The 18785-nt window shown below is 42.5% G+C and overlaps 1 protein-coding gene across 3 annotated transcripts; it reads left to right on the top strand.

Annotated features, from left to right (window-relative positions):
• Positions 1-1296: 1296 nt before the first annotated feature.
• LOC118389804 (RNA-binding protein 27-like) lies at positions 1297-16571 on the top strand. Of its 3 annotated transcripts, none has more exons than XM_035779663.2 (21): positions 1297-1589; positions 2471-2589; positions 2742-2869; positions 2959-3041; positions 3333-3523; positions 3771-4058; positions 4818-5048; positions 5671-5832; positions 6536-6691; positions 7594-7738; positions 7865-8048; positions 8211-8429; positions 8593-8715; positions 8840-8968; positions 9078-9152; positions 10861-11031; positions 12623-12727; positions 13602-13814; positions 14022-14105; positions 14214-14333; positions 14455-16571. In XM_035779663.2, the coding sequence occupies exons 1-21, from the start codon at positions 1528-1530 to the stop codon at positions 14539-14541; spliced, it is 3075 nt and encodes a 1024-aa protein (XP_035635556.1). In that variant the 5' UTR covers positions 1297-1527; the 3' UTR covers positions 14542-16571. The 3 variants fall into 3 exon arrangements, with proteins under 3 accessions (XP_035635556.1, XP_035635555.1, XP_035635558.1); XM_035779662.2 differs by having other exon boundaries at positions 8590-8715; XM_035779665.2 differs by having other exon boundaries at positions 1298-1589; positions 6536-6682; positions 8590-8715.
• Positions 16572-18785: the final 2214 nt, after the last annotated feature.

The raw sequence follows: 18785 nt of genomic DNA, 5'->3' as shown, positions 1-18785 counted from the left end.
GTTTTAACCATGTTTTGAGGCTATATAGTATATGTTTAGATTTACTTTGTTTATAAACATTGGAGTAAAACGAACCTTCAGCACTTAGCTGTTGACATCTACAGCTCATTCACACAGTGTAGACTTCTGGGAAATGTAGTATAAGTGACGGGCTCTTTCACGGTCAGGGCAAGAAGGGATCAGCTTTTGTCAAATGAACGTAAAAAAATGTTTTGCATTTAGCTAATCTTAACTTCATTCTCCTGACCTGCTACGTTAATTACCCTAACCTGCTGCGTAATTTCTCCTAACCTGCTACGAAAAGTCCAATCTGACATTAATTTGTCAAAAACTGGATTTCTTCTGGCCATGAACCTCTTTCGCAGCAGAAGAAAGCAGCCTACTGTACTTTCTCTGGAGTACGAAAACACAATCAGAATATTCCACACCAATATTTTTTTATTTTTTATTTAACCTTTATTTAACCAGGTAGGCCAGTTGAGAAAACAACAACACAGAGTTACACATGGGATAAACAAACGTACAGTCAATAACACAATAAAAAAAAGCTGTATACAGTGTGTGCAAATGAAGTAAGGAGGTAAGCCAATAAAAAGGCCAATAGTGGCGAAGTAATTTGTTATATGTGCAGATGAGGATGTGCAAGTAGAAATACTGGTGTGCAAAAGAGCAGAAAAATAAATATGGGGATGAGATAGGTAGTTGGTTGGATGGGCTATTTACAGATGGGCTGTATACAGCTGCAGCGATCGGTAAACTGCCCTGACAGCTGACGCTTAAAGTTAGTGAGGTCTCCCTAAGTAAGTCTCCTACTTCAGTGATTTTTGCAATTCGTTCCAATCATTGGCAGCAGAGAACTGGAAGTAAAGGTGGCCAAAGGGGGTGTTGGCTTTGGAGATGACCAGTGAAATATACTTCATATACCTATCATTGGAAATATATATTTATAGATTATAATTTACATTGTTTAGATTTTTTAAAGGAGTGAAAAAAAAAGATTTGATATAAGATTTTAGTTAAGAGTCAACCCTTGCCTGAAGTTTGTTCAAAGAATATTGAAACTTCGACATTAATTAAAATGTTAAGTAGAGCTGCAAAACCAGAGTCTCAGGATTCAGTTTCAGGGTGATTGGTTACTGGTTACTTAGGGTCAGTGCTATCGGGATTCCTTGGGACGTCCCTACCCTAAACCCTAACATTAACCTCGCCCAGTTAAATAAAGGTTTAAAAATATATAAAAATAAAAAGTACCTTAACCATTTTATATATAAACTTCAATTGGGGGTAGGGATGTCTTAAGGATCCCGGATAGCACTAAACCCCCAATCTTAGTGTGGCCAGCTGATCGGTTTACGACATTGCCAGTTAAGTTGCGATGCCTGTGTTTGAACGTAAAGCAATTCGTCCGACCTGCAAGTGGAGTGACTATTGAAGGCCTAGCTAAGCCTAATATACATTTATAGACGATGAAAGGAGGAATATCACAACGCACATTGAACTTGTAGTCAGTATTGTTAAGTCGTTTTCATGATGATCATAGAAAATGTGGAAGCTTTGAAGTCTTGGCTGGCTAAACTCCTGGAGCCAATGTGAGTGTTGATTAATTGAAATGACATTTAGCTAGATTGCACGAGTTAGCACTAGCTACGCCACCGCTAACGTTAGCTCATTATATGGCAATAAAAATACACATTTAACGTTTGTTCTGTCAATTATGCGACGCTACACATTCTGCATATCGGATTTGTTGGATAAATTGCAGACACTAATCTGATTATGACATTTTAGATATGTGTTTTGCTGTCGCTGCCGCAATTTAGCTAACTATTTAAGTAGCTAACGTTACAGTAGTTAATTTGGCCAGCTAACTAAAAGCTAGCTTGCTCAACTCGATCAACGTCGTCCCAATCAAGGTGAATTATTTATATTAATGGCTGCACATCACGTTTGGCTTGTGATGAATGGGTAACTACTTAGTCTACTCATAGTTAACATCCTATCATAAATTTAGTGGCTAAGTTAGCTGCATCTACCCGGCCTTAGACAGTGCTAGCAGTGACGTCTAGCATTTAGCCAACCAGCTAGCTAACCAGTTAATTAAGAAGCATGTCATCCAAGTTGATGTAACTACGTGTGTGTTGTCATTTGCAGCATATGTGTTATGTAGCATGAGGTTAGGGTCTAACCTTCTGCCTTAACCTCAACTTTTTCCTTACAACTCTCTTGGTTACAAATTAATGATTCTAGCTAGATATTGTCTAATGCAGTGTTTCCCAACCTTTTTCGGTTACTGCACCACCAACTGAATTTTGCTCTGCCCGGAGTACCCCACATGGGCATTTTACAAGTATCCTATGGTCTTCTAATGTACCCCATGTGGATAGGGAAAGTACACACAGGTATCCTAGTACCTCTGGTTGGGAACTATGCAAACCCTGTTGAGTAATATGGATAATGTTTGCTTTTGCAGCTGTGAGGCCGACCCCTCTGCTTTAGCCAACTATGTTGTGGCTTTGGTAAAGAAGGACAAACCTGAGAAAGAGTTGAAAGCACTTTGTGCAGATCAACTGGATGTCTTTTTACAAAAAGGTAGGCTATGTAACTCCTTAATGTCAGTGTTGGTTTGCATCTCACCAACTAATGTTACTATTTTTGTTGCGTAAACATGTAGTTGACTGACTGAAATCATTTGAGATACATTTTTATAGAGGTCTTATGCCTCGATGCTTTCCCTATTGCAGAAACCACTGGTTTTGTTGATAAGCTCTTTGAATGTTTGACCACCAAAAACTACTTGGGGAATCCACCTCCTAAGGAAGTTCCCAAAGAGGAGCCCAAACTCCCTGTGTTAAAACAGCAGGCTGTGGAGGTAAGGGCTTTTTTTGAGCTTCCTCTGTCTTATTATGTCAGTCTTTGATTGTGGGGATATACCTATCTAACTATTGTTGTTTTCTTAAGGCTGAAAATGTAGAAGAGGATAGGGGGGATAACAGGAGGCGGAGAAGTCCACTGAGAAACCGCTCTGACTTAAACGAATCAAGGTGAGGCAGGAATCTATAGGTTTTGTTGTTTCCTGGTGTTCTCAATTGAGTTCCTCTTGACAGTGATGTAGCTCTCTAGGGTCAAGGTGTTAGTTTGATTAGGCCCTTGAGTCTGTTAGTTTGATTAGGTCATTTTAATGGACTGCACCTTTGACACATCATTTAGTTATTGTTGTTGAAATGCTAGTCACATCAATAGTACAGATTACCACAAAGACAGGAAACTCCTTGAGTTCCGGTGCTGTATTAAAGGTGCTGCTAAATGACCAACCTACATACCTGACCTCACAGGGGACGTGGTGACCGCAGACGAGACGACCGCAAGCGGCGTGACATGGACCGCCACGGTAAAAGCACCGAATCCCACCGGGAGAGGCATGACCGGCACGGAGGCAACTCTCGTGGGCGCAGCTACAGTCGCAGCAGGAGCCGAAGTGGGAGCCGAGGCAAGAGCAGGGACAAGGAGCACAGCCGAGGGAGAGGTGAGACTCACAAGGGCACGGACATGGACATTTGCTTTACTTCAAATGTTTAACCTGACAGGTTGAAAACAAATCTTTGCTAAGAACAAGCAAAAGACATTAGTGTATTTATTGGACTTTTACTCGGGGATCCTTAAATGCCCCCTGTGGTGAGAATGTTTCCTAAAGTGGGTATTTTTTTCCTGGGTTATGTTGCATTTTGTGTCCTTTTAGGTTAAGCTTTTCTGTGTGTCTGTATGTTAAACAGATTACAGGTCAAAGTTTGAAGTGGAGAGAAAGGAGCCCGAGAGTTTCAACTCCACCTCTGGGTCCCTGGTAACCCACCAGCACCCTCCGCCCCTCCTACCTACCCCCCAGCAGCACCCATTTCCCTCCTCCGGTGGCCAAGCAGTCCCCAACTCTGTTACCGTGGTAGCACCCGCTCACTTGCCCGACAGCACTACAGAGAGCTGGTCTAATTACTACTCTAATCACAGGGAGGGCAAGCCGTTCAACAAGGTCACTTCAGTCAAGCACCGCTGCCGTGACTATGACGGTAAGGGCTAACTAAAATGGTCTAATTTCAGTCTGGTCTATATTATGATACAAGATGTTACAGATTTGCTGTAAATCTAGCAACAATATCTGGGTTTTATTTTTGCCAGGTAAGTCGTTCAGGACACTTTCTCTTTTACAATATCCATTTTTTTTATGTAGCTAATCAGCTTTATCTTTTTGTTAATGAAAGGCACTTCCATAACCAAAATAAGTTCCTATGTATGTACTTGCAAAAATGTGTAAAAGGATGTTGAATATGGAAGCAGGTGGCCTCGCATGGCCTTCTAATCATTGTGTGCTTCAGGGTTCATATCTGTTGACCGTTAAGCTTATGTCTACTCTATTCAAATTGTACAAATATTTAGTAAAATACCAGTCGATCGTGTTTTCTTTATGGATTAAATGCAATCGGTTGTGTGGTATTCCAACCCTCAGTAGGATGTTTGCCTGGTTTAAAGCAGCGCTAATGACCCAAGTTGAACATCTATCCCCTGAGGGACACTGTTTATATTCATCCAACAGTCTCAACAGCAATGACATTTCATTCCACCCCACCTTGAGGGTTCAGAGATGAGCCTGGATCTTGTCAGGAACTGTAAACAAAAAGTGTCAAGGTTGCCAAACCGATAATCTCATTTGGGCTGATTTATTTTTAAAAGCTATTATTGGCAAGCATCTTGTTGAGTGCATTTACAGTAAGAAAGGAATTCATTTTTTTATTTTTAATGGAATTTTGATCAGTCTCTGTCTTCCACAGAAAAAGGTTTCTGTGTGCGTGGTGACCTCTGTCCCTTTGACCATGGCAATGATCCTCTGATCGTGGATGACGTCACGCTGCCCGCCATGATTCCGTTTCCTCCACCTGGCATGCCTCCACCGGCCCGCATGGCCATGCCCCCCCACGGCCAGCCACCCCCGGCCATCAGGATGCCAATGCCCCTCCACGGCCAGCCACCCCCACCGGGCATCTTCCCTATGCCGCCTCCTGGTGAGTAATGTTCTCATGTTTCTCCAATTAGGAACTCAACCCGGAATGCTCAACAGTCATTGTTTGACATGGGCTAAGGCCAAGAGTTTTTCCTGGTCAGTCTGTGTGATTAAGAAAAACCCAGGGCCCTAGCTTTAGTTCTTGATGTGGTGAGAGCCTAGAGATGGAGGACTCATCATGGATATAACCCGTTTTAGCGTGGACATTGCCATTGAGGACTTCCACCATTTTTAAAGTAGTCAACTAGGTGGGGATTCCTATGGGTTGTAGCCTCAATGGGGCACTGCCACAGATGCTACAATGGCATAAAGACAAGTTCTATGGATGAGTCATTTTAGGGTGCATGGATGTGTGTTTGTATCAATGAGAAGAAAGCTGTTTCCCTGTTGTTCAAGGCTGGCCTGTTCCATGGAGAAATAACATGGTATAAGGACTGTTGTGCTACATAGAAACACACCTCAGGGAAACGGCTGTCTTTGTTGTCTTACCCTCACTAGTACTCACCCTATACTTAATTTATATGTCTGTAGTACTTTACCTAGCCTATTCTGTTAGAGTTTATTAAGTAAATTACCAGTGGCTTTTATCTACTGGGTTCAGCTTGGAACTTTATCTCCCATAGGGCCCCCATTGATACCAACAAGTGGGATAGAAACTCCCAACCACTCAGGGACGAGTTCTGCGTCCTCTCTAGGACCGCCTGGAGTGGGACCTCCTCCTCTTCCTCCACCACCACCACCTCCCTCTTCTGTCTCTCTACACCCCCAATATTCTCAGGCAGAATGTAAGCAACTATGCTTTTCTCAATAAGCTTGGCAAAGTGGTACTTTAATGAGCATAGCTCCCATATTGTTCACATTTTTGTCAATTTGTTTTATTTGACATGCGCTGACTTTCAAATCCATGTGAACAAAATGGTATTGTTTGACTGTAGTGAGGAAGGACATAGAAACGCTGTTTCTCTTAAAGTATTTATGTTCACATGGTTCATTCATGTGTTGCAAATTATTTCCTTTTTGAGTGAGGGTGTTAGTTTTGTTTTTGTGCTACTGCCTGGCCTGCATGATCTAGTCGTTTCTTTAGGGTGCAGTAGCATCTTTTCACCAGAGGGTTGCACTGTTGATGAACTAAAGTCCACTGTTCCTGTAAGCTGCACATTAGACAGTGCAAAACTCTATTTTAGTAGTCCTGCCCACATAAGAGAGGAAATTAAAATGCAGTTTGTTTCACTTCTCAATTGAAATGTTATTTTGAGTTGCTCTAGTTTAGTGCATGCATTTGAGTCCCAAGCCATTGAACATCATAGAGCAAAAGCAGACTGTATAATATTGAGTTCAATACTAGAACTGTATTTTCTTTCTCCCTGTAGTTGTAGTGTAGCCATATAGTTAAAGTAGGTGTTGTGATGGATAGGCCTATTTGGGTATTCTCACGGTGTAAAACACTGACTTCTTCTAATGTTTGTCTGTTCTCCCTTGTGTTGCCAGATAATTATGACCCAGAGGGTTACAACCCAGAGTCTCCAGGCATGACAGCACCTGGCCGGCCCCAGTACAGGCAGTTCATCCCCCGCATCCAGACCCAGAGGCCCAACCTGATCGGCCTCACCTCCGGGGATGGCCAGGGATCCAGAGGTATCACATGTGGGTCATACTTTGGTGGTTTAGTTTGGGCTTTCTTTCTGATCCTAACCTATAGTAAACATGAGGACCTCTGTATTTAGGGTGCTATGAAATCTTATTTATTTTTTATTTTTTGTTACCTGATTCCATTTAGATTTTCCCAAAACTAAATTGGATGTTCTAAGTCCACGGCAATGCTTAAATCATATCCGTAGACCACTTTTGAGGTCAGGGTAAATATTAGATTTTGGGGTGTAGTTACTGTAATTGAATTGTGCACCTATCCAAGAGGCTGTTAAGCAGTGTTTTTTTTTTTTATAGCACCCATGTGATGGTAGAGTTTTCAAAACAAATACCTACTGGACTGATTAACATAATCCTGATATAATTCTTCCAGGTAAGTGTAGGGCCTTGTGAAATTATGCAATTATATCCTGAAGTTTGTCATTAGCATTTAATTGAGAAGGTTTTTGGGAAAGCCTTTCCATCAACCAGAAGATTGTTTTCATTAGCTAGCATCATCGCTAACAGCTACACAGTGGTAGAGGTGTGCACCACACAGACACAGTGGCATTCTTTTTGCTCTTCAGAAAGTTGCAGGAAATGCAAATTACTCATGCGTTCTATTCATGTCTTGTGATAAACTTGGGCAAATTAATTCATGTTCAATACATTTAAACTGAACAAGAATATAAATGCAACATGTAAAGTGCTGGTCCCATGTTTCATGAGCTGGGAAAAAATCTCCATATGCACAAAAAGCTTATTTCGCTCATATTTTGTGCCCAAATTTGTTTATATCATATCCCTGTTAGTGAAAATGTGTATGAATCCTGCCTTTACGTATCCTCCGTCTCATCCAGACACAGCGGTCCAGATATCGAGCTGTCATTATGACTGACAATGTGTTTCTCCTGTCCCAGCGGCTAACATCGTGATCCAGACAGAGCCGGCGGTGGCCAGTGTCCCCAGCAGTGTGTGTCGCTACAGCAGCACAGAGCATGAGGGTAGGAAGAGGCCCCTGGGGCCCACAGAGGGTCCTCCGCCTAAAAAAACCTGGATGGACAAGTAAGAACATTGTAAAATTGTACCTTACAGTGAAATGCTTTCTTACAAGCCCTTAACCAACAATACCGTTTTAAGAAAATACCTATTTTAAAAAATGTAAGAGACGAATAACTCATTCTCTTCCAGGCCCAACTACCAGGCAAACAACCAGCTCAACTTCCCCAACAACAAGCCCCAACATGGGGGCTTCCCCAAGAAGAATCACTATGTCAACACTAAGCTTGAAGTTCGCAAAATCCCCCGAGATCTCAACAACATCACCAAATTGAATGAGCACTTTAGCAAGTTTGGTACCATCGTAAACATTCAGGTAAGAAATCTGACAATTCCTTGAAACCATGTGTACCACTACAAAAATGTCTTAGATCAATAAATGTTAGGGCGTGTACATGCGTTTTACTTTGGAGGGTGAATAAGGGACATAACTTCTGGCCTTCCTGTTTACTACTTTCTGACCTGTCTCCTCCAATAGGTGGTATTTGGTGGCGACCCCGAGGCAGCGCTGATCCAGTACACAGCCAACGAGGAGGCACGGCAGGCCATCTCCAGCACTGAGGCGGTGCTCAACAACCGCTTCATCCGTGTGTACTGGCACCGTGAGGCCAACACCCAGCAGGGACAGGGCATGGGTCAGGGCCAGGGGGACGGACAGAGCTCTGCTATGGGGCAGCAGCACCCCAGCGTTCATAAGGTGGACAGAGCACTTCTGACTACTGCTAAAACCTTTTTAGCTGGCCAAGCATTTATTCATTCAAACAGTAGTTTTGATTTTTAATGGAGAGGTTCTAAGTTCCAGGTTAGATGTGATCAACATTTCTTTAATGACTCTTATGTATCTCTGTATAAACCAGCAGGTGATCAAGCAACACAGTCCCGGAGCCTATGTGCTGAATAATAAGACGTTGTCCAAACATGGTGTTGGGGCTGTGGCCGGAGGCAAACTGGACGTCTCGCACCCCAGCGCAGACCCTGCAGCGGTAAGCCGTCAGCTCCTATGCTCCCAGAGTGCCCCTATGCAGAGTGTGGTGTTGTATGATGGCAAAGAGAGTAGACGGGGGTCAGGTAGTAATCCAAGGGTCTGTCTGTCTCTTCCTGTCCTAGGCACTCTTCTCTACTTCTGTGGCCCTTCAGAAGGGGCCCTATAGCTCGACAGTCCACAAGGGAGTGTCCAAGTCACTTGGTAAAACTGCCAAAGCACTTGAAGCACAGGAGATCTTGAAAAAGAAGCAGGCAAGTAATTTTTGCCAGCTGCATTTTGAATGACTTTCATAGTCAGTCATTACCTTTTTATACACAAATCAAAATTACACTATAAATAATTGCTTTATTCTTGTTTCAGGAGACATTGAAGTTGCAGCAGGACATGAGAAAAAAGAAGCAGGAGATGCTAGAGAAGCAGATTGAATGTCAAAAGGTATGATGGTTGCTTATACTACATACAGTTGAAGTCGGAAGTTTACATACACTTAGGTTGGAGTCATTAACTTGTTTTTCAACCACGCCAAAACTATAGTTTGTTAAAAAGACATTTGTGGAAAGTCTGTTAGGACATCTACTTTGTGCATAACACAAGTAATTTTTCTAACAATTGTTTAGTCAGATTATTTCACTATCACAATTCCAGTGGTTCAGAAGTTTACATACACTAAGTTGACTGTGCCTTTAAACCGCTTGGGAAATTCCATAAAATTATGTCATGGCTTTAGAAGCTTTTGATTGGCTAATTGACATAATTTGAGTCAATTGGAGGTGTACCTGTGGATGTATTTCAAGGCTGACCTTCAAACTCACTGCCTTTTTGCTTGACATCATGGGAAAATCAAAAGAAATCAACCAAGACCTCAGAAAATAAATTGTAGACCTCCACAAGTCTGGTTCGTTCTTGAGAGAAATTTCCAAACACCTGAAGGTACCATGTTCATCTTTACAAGCAATAGTACGCAAGTATAAACACCATGGGACCACGCAGCCGTCATAGCACTCAGGAAGGAGACGCGTTCTGTCTCCTAGAGATGAATGTACTTTGGTGCGAAAAGTGCAAATCCATCCCAGAATAACAGCAAAGGACCTTGTGAAGATGCTGGAGGAAATGGGTACAAAAGTATCTATATCCACAGTAAAACAAGTACTATATCGACAACTTGAAAGGCCGCTCAGCAAGGAAGAAGCCACTGCTCCAAAACCAACACAAAAAAGCCAGACTACGGTTTGCAACTACTTTTTGGAGAAATGTCCTCTGGGCTGATGAAACAAAAATAGAACTGTTTGAGGGGATGCTTGCAAGCCGAAGAACATCATTCCAACCGTGAAACATGGGGGTGGCAGCATCATGTTGTGGGGTTGCTGGCATCATAAGGTAGGACAATTATGTGGATATATTGAAGAAACATCTCAAGACATCAGTCAGGAAGTTAAAGCTTGGTCGCAAATGGGACGACCCCAAGCATACTTTGGGTGACCCAAAGCATACTTCCAAAGTTGTGGCAAAATGGCTTAAGGACAACAAACTCAAGGTATTGGAGTGGCCATCAAAGCCCTGGCCTCAATCCTGTAGAAAATGTGTGGGCAGAACTGAAAAAGCTGTGTGCGAGCAAGGAGGCTGACAACCTGACTCAGTTACACCAGCTCTGTCAGTAGGAATGGGCCAAAATGCACCCAACTTATTGTGGAAGGCTACCCAAAACGTTTCACCCAAGTTAAACCATTTAAAGGCAATGCTACCAAATACTAATTGTGTGTATGTAAACTTCTGACTCACTGGGAATGTGATTAAATAAATCACTCTCTATTATTCTGATATTTCACATTCTTAAAATAAAGTGGTGATCCTAACTGACCTAAGACATTACTTTTTTACTCGGATTAAATGTCAGGAATTGTGAAACTGAGTTTGAATGTATTTGGCTAAGGTTTATGTAAACTTCCGACTTAATTTAAAGGATGCCACCATCACCACCTTTCATTTTAGTCGCAAATAAACCACATGCTGTGATCATCATCGTGTTGTCCTTTCACTATCAAAACAAGGACACCTCTAGACCAAGAGACCCTGGGTGTTGTCCTGGATACCATGCTCGTCTTACATTGATTAGTCAGTTAATCTCATGTCCTCCCTCCTATAGGCTCTGATCAACAGACTTGAAAAGAACAGGGCCACATTGAAGCCAGAGGAGAGGGCCAACATTATGAAGACTCTGAAGGATCTGACCGACAAGATCTCCCAGCTTCAGAACGAGATGAACCCAGCCTCCCATTCCACAGCCAACACGGCTCAGTCCAAGACTAAGACAGATGTAAGTCTACCTACCATATATTATGTGATTTGTTGAATCAACTGACATTACAAAAATTACATTCCATTGCATGCGCTTGGTCAGTTACAAAATGTGAATGAACATTAACATGGAAATTATTGCATCACAATACCAGGCAGCCATTGTAAACCCATGAGTTGACCAGTCAAATTGTCAGGGTTAATTAAGCTCTATGTCCACTGGCACTTAAAATTAAGGCATATTTGAGCTGGCTCGAATGGAATTCTCAAATTCGAGCTGGGTCGAGGGAAACCCGGGCCAGCGCCCCCCAGTTTCACAACTGGTGCCAGCTCTATTAGAGTTCGAGCTAGTGACGACGTTACTATGCAACCACCAGATAGCTAATTTATCACTGCAGGATGCTGACACATTTAGCTAGCTCGTCTGGGCTTGTCCATGTGCTAGCTAAAAGCAACAAGCAGTATTGTAACAGTCAGACATTACACAAATTACTACCATAGCTGGATCCTTCATTCATTTTGGCGCTACACAAACTTTTTTATAAGAACAGTTAGCCTTCTAATGCTAGCTACCAAACGTTAGCTAGCAAATCAGTTGAAACAAGCTAGCAAGATACAATTCCTGTTCTCAAGTTATCTGGCCAGGTCATTAAAATCTAGCTTCGCATCAAACCTGTCGTCCGGTTTGCTTGGTTAGCTAGCTAGCTAATAACCAATGTCATGGCAAGCAAGGTAGCAATTAAGCTAGCTAGCTTGTAATGCTAGCGACTACACTAACCGTTTTGGTAGCGAAATTAAATACATGGCTATGATTCTGGCTGGCACTGGCAGGAGTATGGGGTGCGAGATTGTTAGTAACATTAGCAAAAGCCACCTGCACAGTCACAAATTGGCTACCCAGCAACATGACATTTCTAATTCCTGGAGGCACTGGAAACGCAATTTGAGCTAGCCCACCAAGGCCAGCCCAACCTGGGTTTCAGAGGCTCCAAGCCCCTTCTATACTCTTGTCTATTTACGTCATAAGAAGGAATTCCCCTTGACCACGCCCACAAATTGGGGAAAACAATAATTATTTCCCATTGACCCCATTGTAAAAGAGTCAACTATATTGTCGATTTTAAAAAATATATATAAATTAATAAAAATGTTTAGTTATACAGAAACAACAAAACATGACAAAGATGTGGTGTTCAATATACATGTAACCTGGTCAAAAATCCGACTGCATGTAGGGAAGCCTGCCAGAAGAGCCCTCGTGGCTACTAGCTTCATTTAAAAGGCGGCATGAGGGAAGCCCTTTAATATTACGCTTTTTCTAAATAGTGAGAACACTCTGGAGCAGGCAATGTTGAAAGTAATCTTTAGACATGTTGTACTTTTCCTAAATGTATTTTTGCAATTGACTAAAACAAGTAGACAACAAGAACATTGTTTTGAAAAGGGTAAAGTTTTTGCTGTGAGCCAGTGGGGTAACCAAGGTAACCTCAGGTTGTTTTCCCCCACAGCAGTGGGCCAGAACATTCGGACTAATACCAACTGGGAGTATTCATTCTATTTCTATGGAGCATGCATTTTGGAAATCCCAAAATAATGGTGCTCTCCCTCAGGCACAAAAGGAGCTTCTGGACGCAGAGCTTGATTTCCACAAGAAGATGAGTTCTGGAGAGGACACGACCGACCTGAAGAGGAGACTGGGTCAGCTGCAGGTTGAGGTGGGTACACAGGGCATCCATCATTTGGGAAGTGCTCTCTAGCATTAATGAACATGTCTGGAATGTGGCAGTCTTCTGGCATACTGAAGGAGGAGTGGCAGCCTCAGCACCTCCAGAACATGTGTACTGTTGGTTAAAATGCAACCTTTTCAAGAATGGTCTGAAGTGAGCAGAAAGGCATCACCTTGGAAGTGAACATATTCCTTGTCCCACAGCTGTTCTGTCTGCCGCTAGTCACATTATGTCATAGTTGATGTCAGAGGATCAGGCTGAAAACAAGACATTTATTTTTGTTAACAGCCCTCTGCATTGCTTTTCCAGCATGGTGTGCTTAAATTAGCCCCCATGAAATGTGCATGGCTTTACCCCTCTTCTGCACATTAAACTGCAGGCACTTACCAAGCCCAGAGGACACCCACTAATGAATCCTAACCAAACAGAGATCTTACATTGATGCATCTGATGTCATTAAAGTTTGAGATTGTGTTCCTTGTAAGAAAGTGGAGGGATGACAATTAGGATGAGGAGGAGTGTTGGTGCTCTGCTCCAAGCCATCAGGGCCACCACAGTCAGTCTGCTGGTACATGTTCCCTTGGACACATTAAATATGGATACCAAGCCTGTGGGGACACTGGTTCTCAGTAGCACTACATTTTCTTCCTAGATACTGATGCTGCTGCCTGGCACTGTTTGGTGAGGACATGCCAGGTAGCACCATCTCCACCACCTTGGTTTGGGGTCTGGTGACACGGCCAGCTGTCTTGGTTCCACATGTGGATCTGTGGCATCACCTTAGTGTCAGCTGGCACCTCGTGTTGTTGAGAAATGGAAGTTAGTTGTGGATCTGATGACCTTGTTGATTGTGTTCCCCCAGGCCACCCGGTTGGGCCTGATACCAACCGGGCGTGGGAAGGTGGGCGACGCAGCAGGCGTCAGGGGCAGGGGCCGAGGAAGGGGCAGGGGACGGGGACACAGAGGAGGTGGCAGAGGAGGTGGCAATCACATGGTGGTGGACCATAGGCCCCGAGCCATCGCCATCCTGGGAGTCACACAGGAAGAGAAGGAGGAGCTGATGCCTCACTTTGTGGTAAGGAAATACACCCTTATCAAATCCAGCTAGTTGTATAATTTTCCCAAAACGTCTTATTTGAATATTGAAAGGTCTGTGCTAGAACTCAAGTGGTACAAAGCATGAATCATTATAGTTGTAAAAACAGTGCTTCCACCAGAGAGATGTGTAAAGGAGTTTCTACAGGTACTTACGGCTGTTTCTGTATTCTCGTCCTTGTCACAGAAATTTGGTGAGATAGAGGAGCTCCGTGATCAGGATGCTACCAGTGTTGTCATGACGTTCAAGACCCGGAGCGACGCGGAGAATGTATGTCCTGCAGATGGCATGCATACAGTAACATTTTGATGCCTTTATAACCGAGAAAGTTCAAGTTTTAATTGAATTTTACCATTCACGATCATTTTCACGTTATAGGCTGCAAACCAAGGAGCAAAGTTCAAAGGTCGCGTTCTACAGATTGCATGGTTCAAGCCGAAGACACCATCCGTATCCACAGAACCTGAAGAGGAGGACTCGAAGGAAGAGGTCAATGCGGTAAGTTACTGTACTTCTCTCCCTATTTCCTGTTTTCTTATAGCATTGTGGAAATCCATGTAAAATCATCACTCAATGAACCGCTTGATCTAAAGATTATTATTTAATTTGATTCCTCCAGGAGGAAGTCAGCCCCTACCTGCTTATGGAAGAGGAGGAAGACGACGATGAGGATGACGAGTATGAGAGTCGTTCATGGAGGCGATGAAGGCAATACGAACGTCACACTTTTTCGTGGGAAGGACTTTGATATATTTTTTAAACTAATTCAAGCAGATTTGACGGAAATCACTTCTTTAGGTTTTTTTTAGACCAGCTTCCAGTATTTTGAGACTGAAGAAATAAGGACTAATATGAGAGTCTATACTTTAATGATACGTGTGAAGCTTGAAAGCGCAGACTGTTTTCTCTTGAAACATCTGAATAATTATTAAAATCTCACTTTTGCTGAGAAATCTAAACCGTTATAAATAAATGTATGTTTCGATGTGGTTACCAGATAATATCAGTACAACATTTATGACTACTGTGAATAGGTATTTTTATAAATATTTAAGCTATGGTTTCATCCTCTCTTATTTGACTGATGTTGTCTATAATTACGAGGCTCAAGGTCCAGGGATGGCTATGCTGTCACAGCTACAGATTACAGAATCGGCGTCCACTGTTGAAATGTAAATTAGATACAGCCTCCATCTTGGATTCAAAGAGAGACACTTGATATTTCACTGAGTATTTTGTTGTTGACTAAATGTGTGGTGCCACTTTATGCACATATGAACACCAAGACTAATGTTACGCACTTTTGAGATGGTGTTCAACAACTCTATTTTCTCTTTTCCCGAGTCATCTCTTCTGTCATCTGAGACCAAAGACATCTTTGGATGAGGATCTAGTCATCTATTGTCAAATTTGTTTGAGATCTGTAGACAATGGTGTTTGAATGTATACTGAGCATTTGGTTTTATATATAATTTTGCCTTACATAATCAGAAGGCTGCATTTTTATGAGATTTGTTATTTTTCTTGCAATAGGAATTACTTTGTTGATATTTTTTCAGTTTGTCATTTGAATGAATGTTGAAGTTGTCAGGAAAAGAGGGCCCATTTTATTTTCCATCAAGAGTACTTAATGTCCCTACTTAAGGTAGGTTTGTGTTAAACCAACCCTTGTGGCGTCACTTCACAACACATTCTTACCAGCTCATGTCTGCCAGGATTTAGCTGCATGGTTTTGAGAGCTGACAAGTAAACCAGACATTTGTAACAGATTTCTCCATACAGTTTCTGATCTTATTTTACAGTAGCAATATTCGGCAGCAGTTTAATCCATTCGGTGTGAGGCACTTAGTGTTAATGAGCGAGGACTCCCTGCAAGTCAAGAAGCATTGTGTTGGTGGCTATGAAATGAGCAAAGTAACATCCTCTTTTGAATGTGTATACTTGATGAAAAAACGTGTGTATTATTTGTCCTTACATACTGTATTTACATTTAGTCAGGAGAGGAAAAAACGAATCCTGTATTGCTGCTGCTGATCTACAGATATTGAACTCTAGAGCATGTTCTTCTTTCATATTTGGCCAGGTTCTCTCTAACTCAAGACTAGACCATTTAATTCAACGTTGAGTGCAAAGGAAAACCAGTTTTATGTTGCCGTAGCCCCTAACAGATTTTTGATCCCTGTTCATTTTGCAGTCCTATTGAAAGAGTTAGAGATGTGGAAAGTTGGAGGCTTACTCTTGGGCTCCTAGGCTTTGCCTCATCTCCATCAGTGAGGCTTGGTGTAACCATGTAACAGACATCAGCATGACACATATCATGTGGCAATATATTTAGTTTTGGAAATAAATAAAATGCCCATTGAAATGTGAGAAAGGGATGGAAGACCAGAAGGAAAAGGCTAAAGAATAAGATCTTTTTCACAGTACCCTCACACTTGTTTTGTGCTTTTATGAACAGTCCCTTTCTTAAATGTCAGTTATGGACAGGACTATTACATGTCAAAGTGAGATTTCAGAAATTGCTTTGAGAAACTTGTACACTTGTTTGTACTGCAATGTGGATGCTACTGTGACATCGTAGTGTAAAATGCAACTCATTTATTGGAAGAATCATTTGGGGATTTGTTACTGTTTATATTTGCGGGATGTGGGTGTATTTTTGATTTATTCTGTTTGTAAAATGGATTTCTAACTCACTAGCATGTTTGCTTTTACCAATAAAGATGGAGGAATGGGGTGCTTGGAAGAGAAACAAAATACAAAATATAAACAATTTGAATTTGACACCAGCAAAAAAAAAATACATTCAAATTTATACCTGGGCGGGAGAACATTCCAAAAGAATATTACCTTCAAAAACCTGTGTTGTCATTCCTTTAGTAATGTCTTACTAACTTTTTCACCCGTCATTCATGATTATCCATAATTATAGTAGCACCCGCATTCGTGTAAAAGTGTTGACAAAAGTCATTCCTAAATGACACTATACATTATTCACCATTCACTTCCTATTGTAGAAAACATAATCCGAAACACAACCAAAACAAGCTGTAAATGCATCGAACAAGTTTGATGTAGTTATTGTGTGCAAGAAATATGTGACCAAATACTAAACTTTCTCCAACTTCAATACACTAAGTGAAATTTGTCCAAATACTTGTGACATCTTTAAATCAGGGTACTAGATATATAAAGTGCTTTCATTTATTAACGCTAAATCAGATGTATGAAAATACCCTCAAATAAAAGGTTACATTCTGTACTGTTACCTCATGAAACATTTGATCTCAAATCCAAAATGCTGGAGTATAGAGCCACAAAATGTTTTAATTGCTTCACTGTCCAAATACATATGGAGAGGGGCTGTACCGGCACATAGTTTCTTTTGTATGATGATGGGAAAACAGGGTCATTCTCGGGTGGGCTTCCTCCATGGCACCCATCCCACCCACCAAAACAGGGTCATTCTCGGGTGGGCTTCCTCCATGGCACCCATCCCACCCACCAAAACAGGGTCATTCTCGGGTGGGCTTCCTCCATGGCACCCATCCCACCCACCAAAACAGGGTCATTCTCGGGTGGGCTTCCTCCATGGCACCCATCCCACCCACCAAAACAGGGTCATTCTCGGGTGGGCTTCCTCCATGGCACCCATCCCACCCACCAAAACAGGGTCATTCTCGGGTGGGCTTCCTCCATGGCACCCACCAAAACAGGGTCATTCTCGGGTGGGCTTCCTCCATGGCACCCATCCCACCCACCAAAACAGGGTCATTCTCGGGTGGGCTTCCTCCATGGCACCCATCCCACCCACCAAAACAGGGTCATTCTCGGGTGGGCTTCCTCCATGGCACCCATCCCACCCACCAAAACAGGGTCATTCTCGGGTGGGCTTCCTCCATGGCACCCATCCCACCCACCAAAACAGGGTCATTCCCGGGTGGGCTTCCTCCATGGCACCCATCCCACCCACCAAAACAGGGTCATTCCCGGGTGGGCTTCCTCCATGGCACCCATCCCACCCACCAAAACAGAATTCCAACACAGAGAGGAACTTAAATTGGCTTCAGTGACTTTGACATATTCAAATGTTGATAAATAATGCATGAACATTCCTTACTTTAGGAAGTGAAGTGAAAAACACTCAAGAGTCTATTTGATTTAATGCAAGCGCTGTTGGGTTACCCGTGGGACGAAATGTCAACCACAGCCACTCGTCCTCACATCCCCTGTCGCCCAGGTGATGAGCACTACGTGCACGCGCCACAGATCCCAAAGTGGAGACAGACAACAATTGGAGGGTCATTTGGTGAAGGAAACCTTATGAGCTGTACACAGGCTAGGGAGATGAGTGCTGCTGTCACATCTCGATACAAACAAATCCATAAAACATGTCAGATGCAATCTTCAGAATGGGAATGCACACAGATGACAAGCCAACAATGACCACTGAATTATACATACTGTTATTAAGAAGTCTAAGAATAAGACTTCATGTGAGCAAGAGAGAGAAGGACATTATACTTAATTCAGGGTAAAATATTGAATGGAATAATACATGACATAGTTTGTTTCTCAGTTCTGAACATCTTTGCAGCCCAGCCGGGCAATGAGTCGGACTTCATTTAAAGTATAGGCCTTCTGTACAGTATACAAAAAGTCTACCCTGACAAGATGTTCTCTCACTCACTCAACAGGTCCAGTGGTGAGAAAAGACCTTGCCTGTTTTAATCTCTATAATGAATAAGGACATGCCAACGTGGTAATGGATGCCTGCCACCATGCTGCTGAATTATTCACTGTCTGAGGAACCGGAGGAGAGGTGGCCAGGATCAGATGGAAGCGCTGTGTCACTGGCCTGCCTAGCTCCTCTTTCTACTGCTGGGAGAGGCATTCAGCCTGCCACATGAGATCTAATGCACTGAGGACAGGTGCTCTGTTCACCTGCAT

Source organism: Oncorhynchus keta, chromosome 11 (genome assembly GCF_023373465.1).
Source record: "Oncorhynchus keta strain PuntledgeMale-10-30-2019 chromosome 11, Oket_V2, whole genome shotgun sequence".
Lineage (NCBI taxonomy): Eukaryota > Metazoa > Chordata > Actinopteri > Salmoniformes > Salmonidae > Oncorhynchus > Oncorhynchus keta.
Note: the sequence above shows the minus strand (reverse complement) of the source record. Positions and strands in the feature narration are given on the sequence as shown.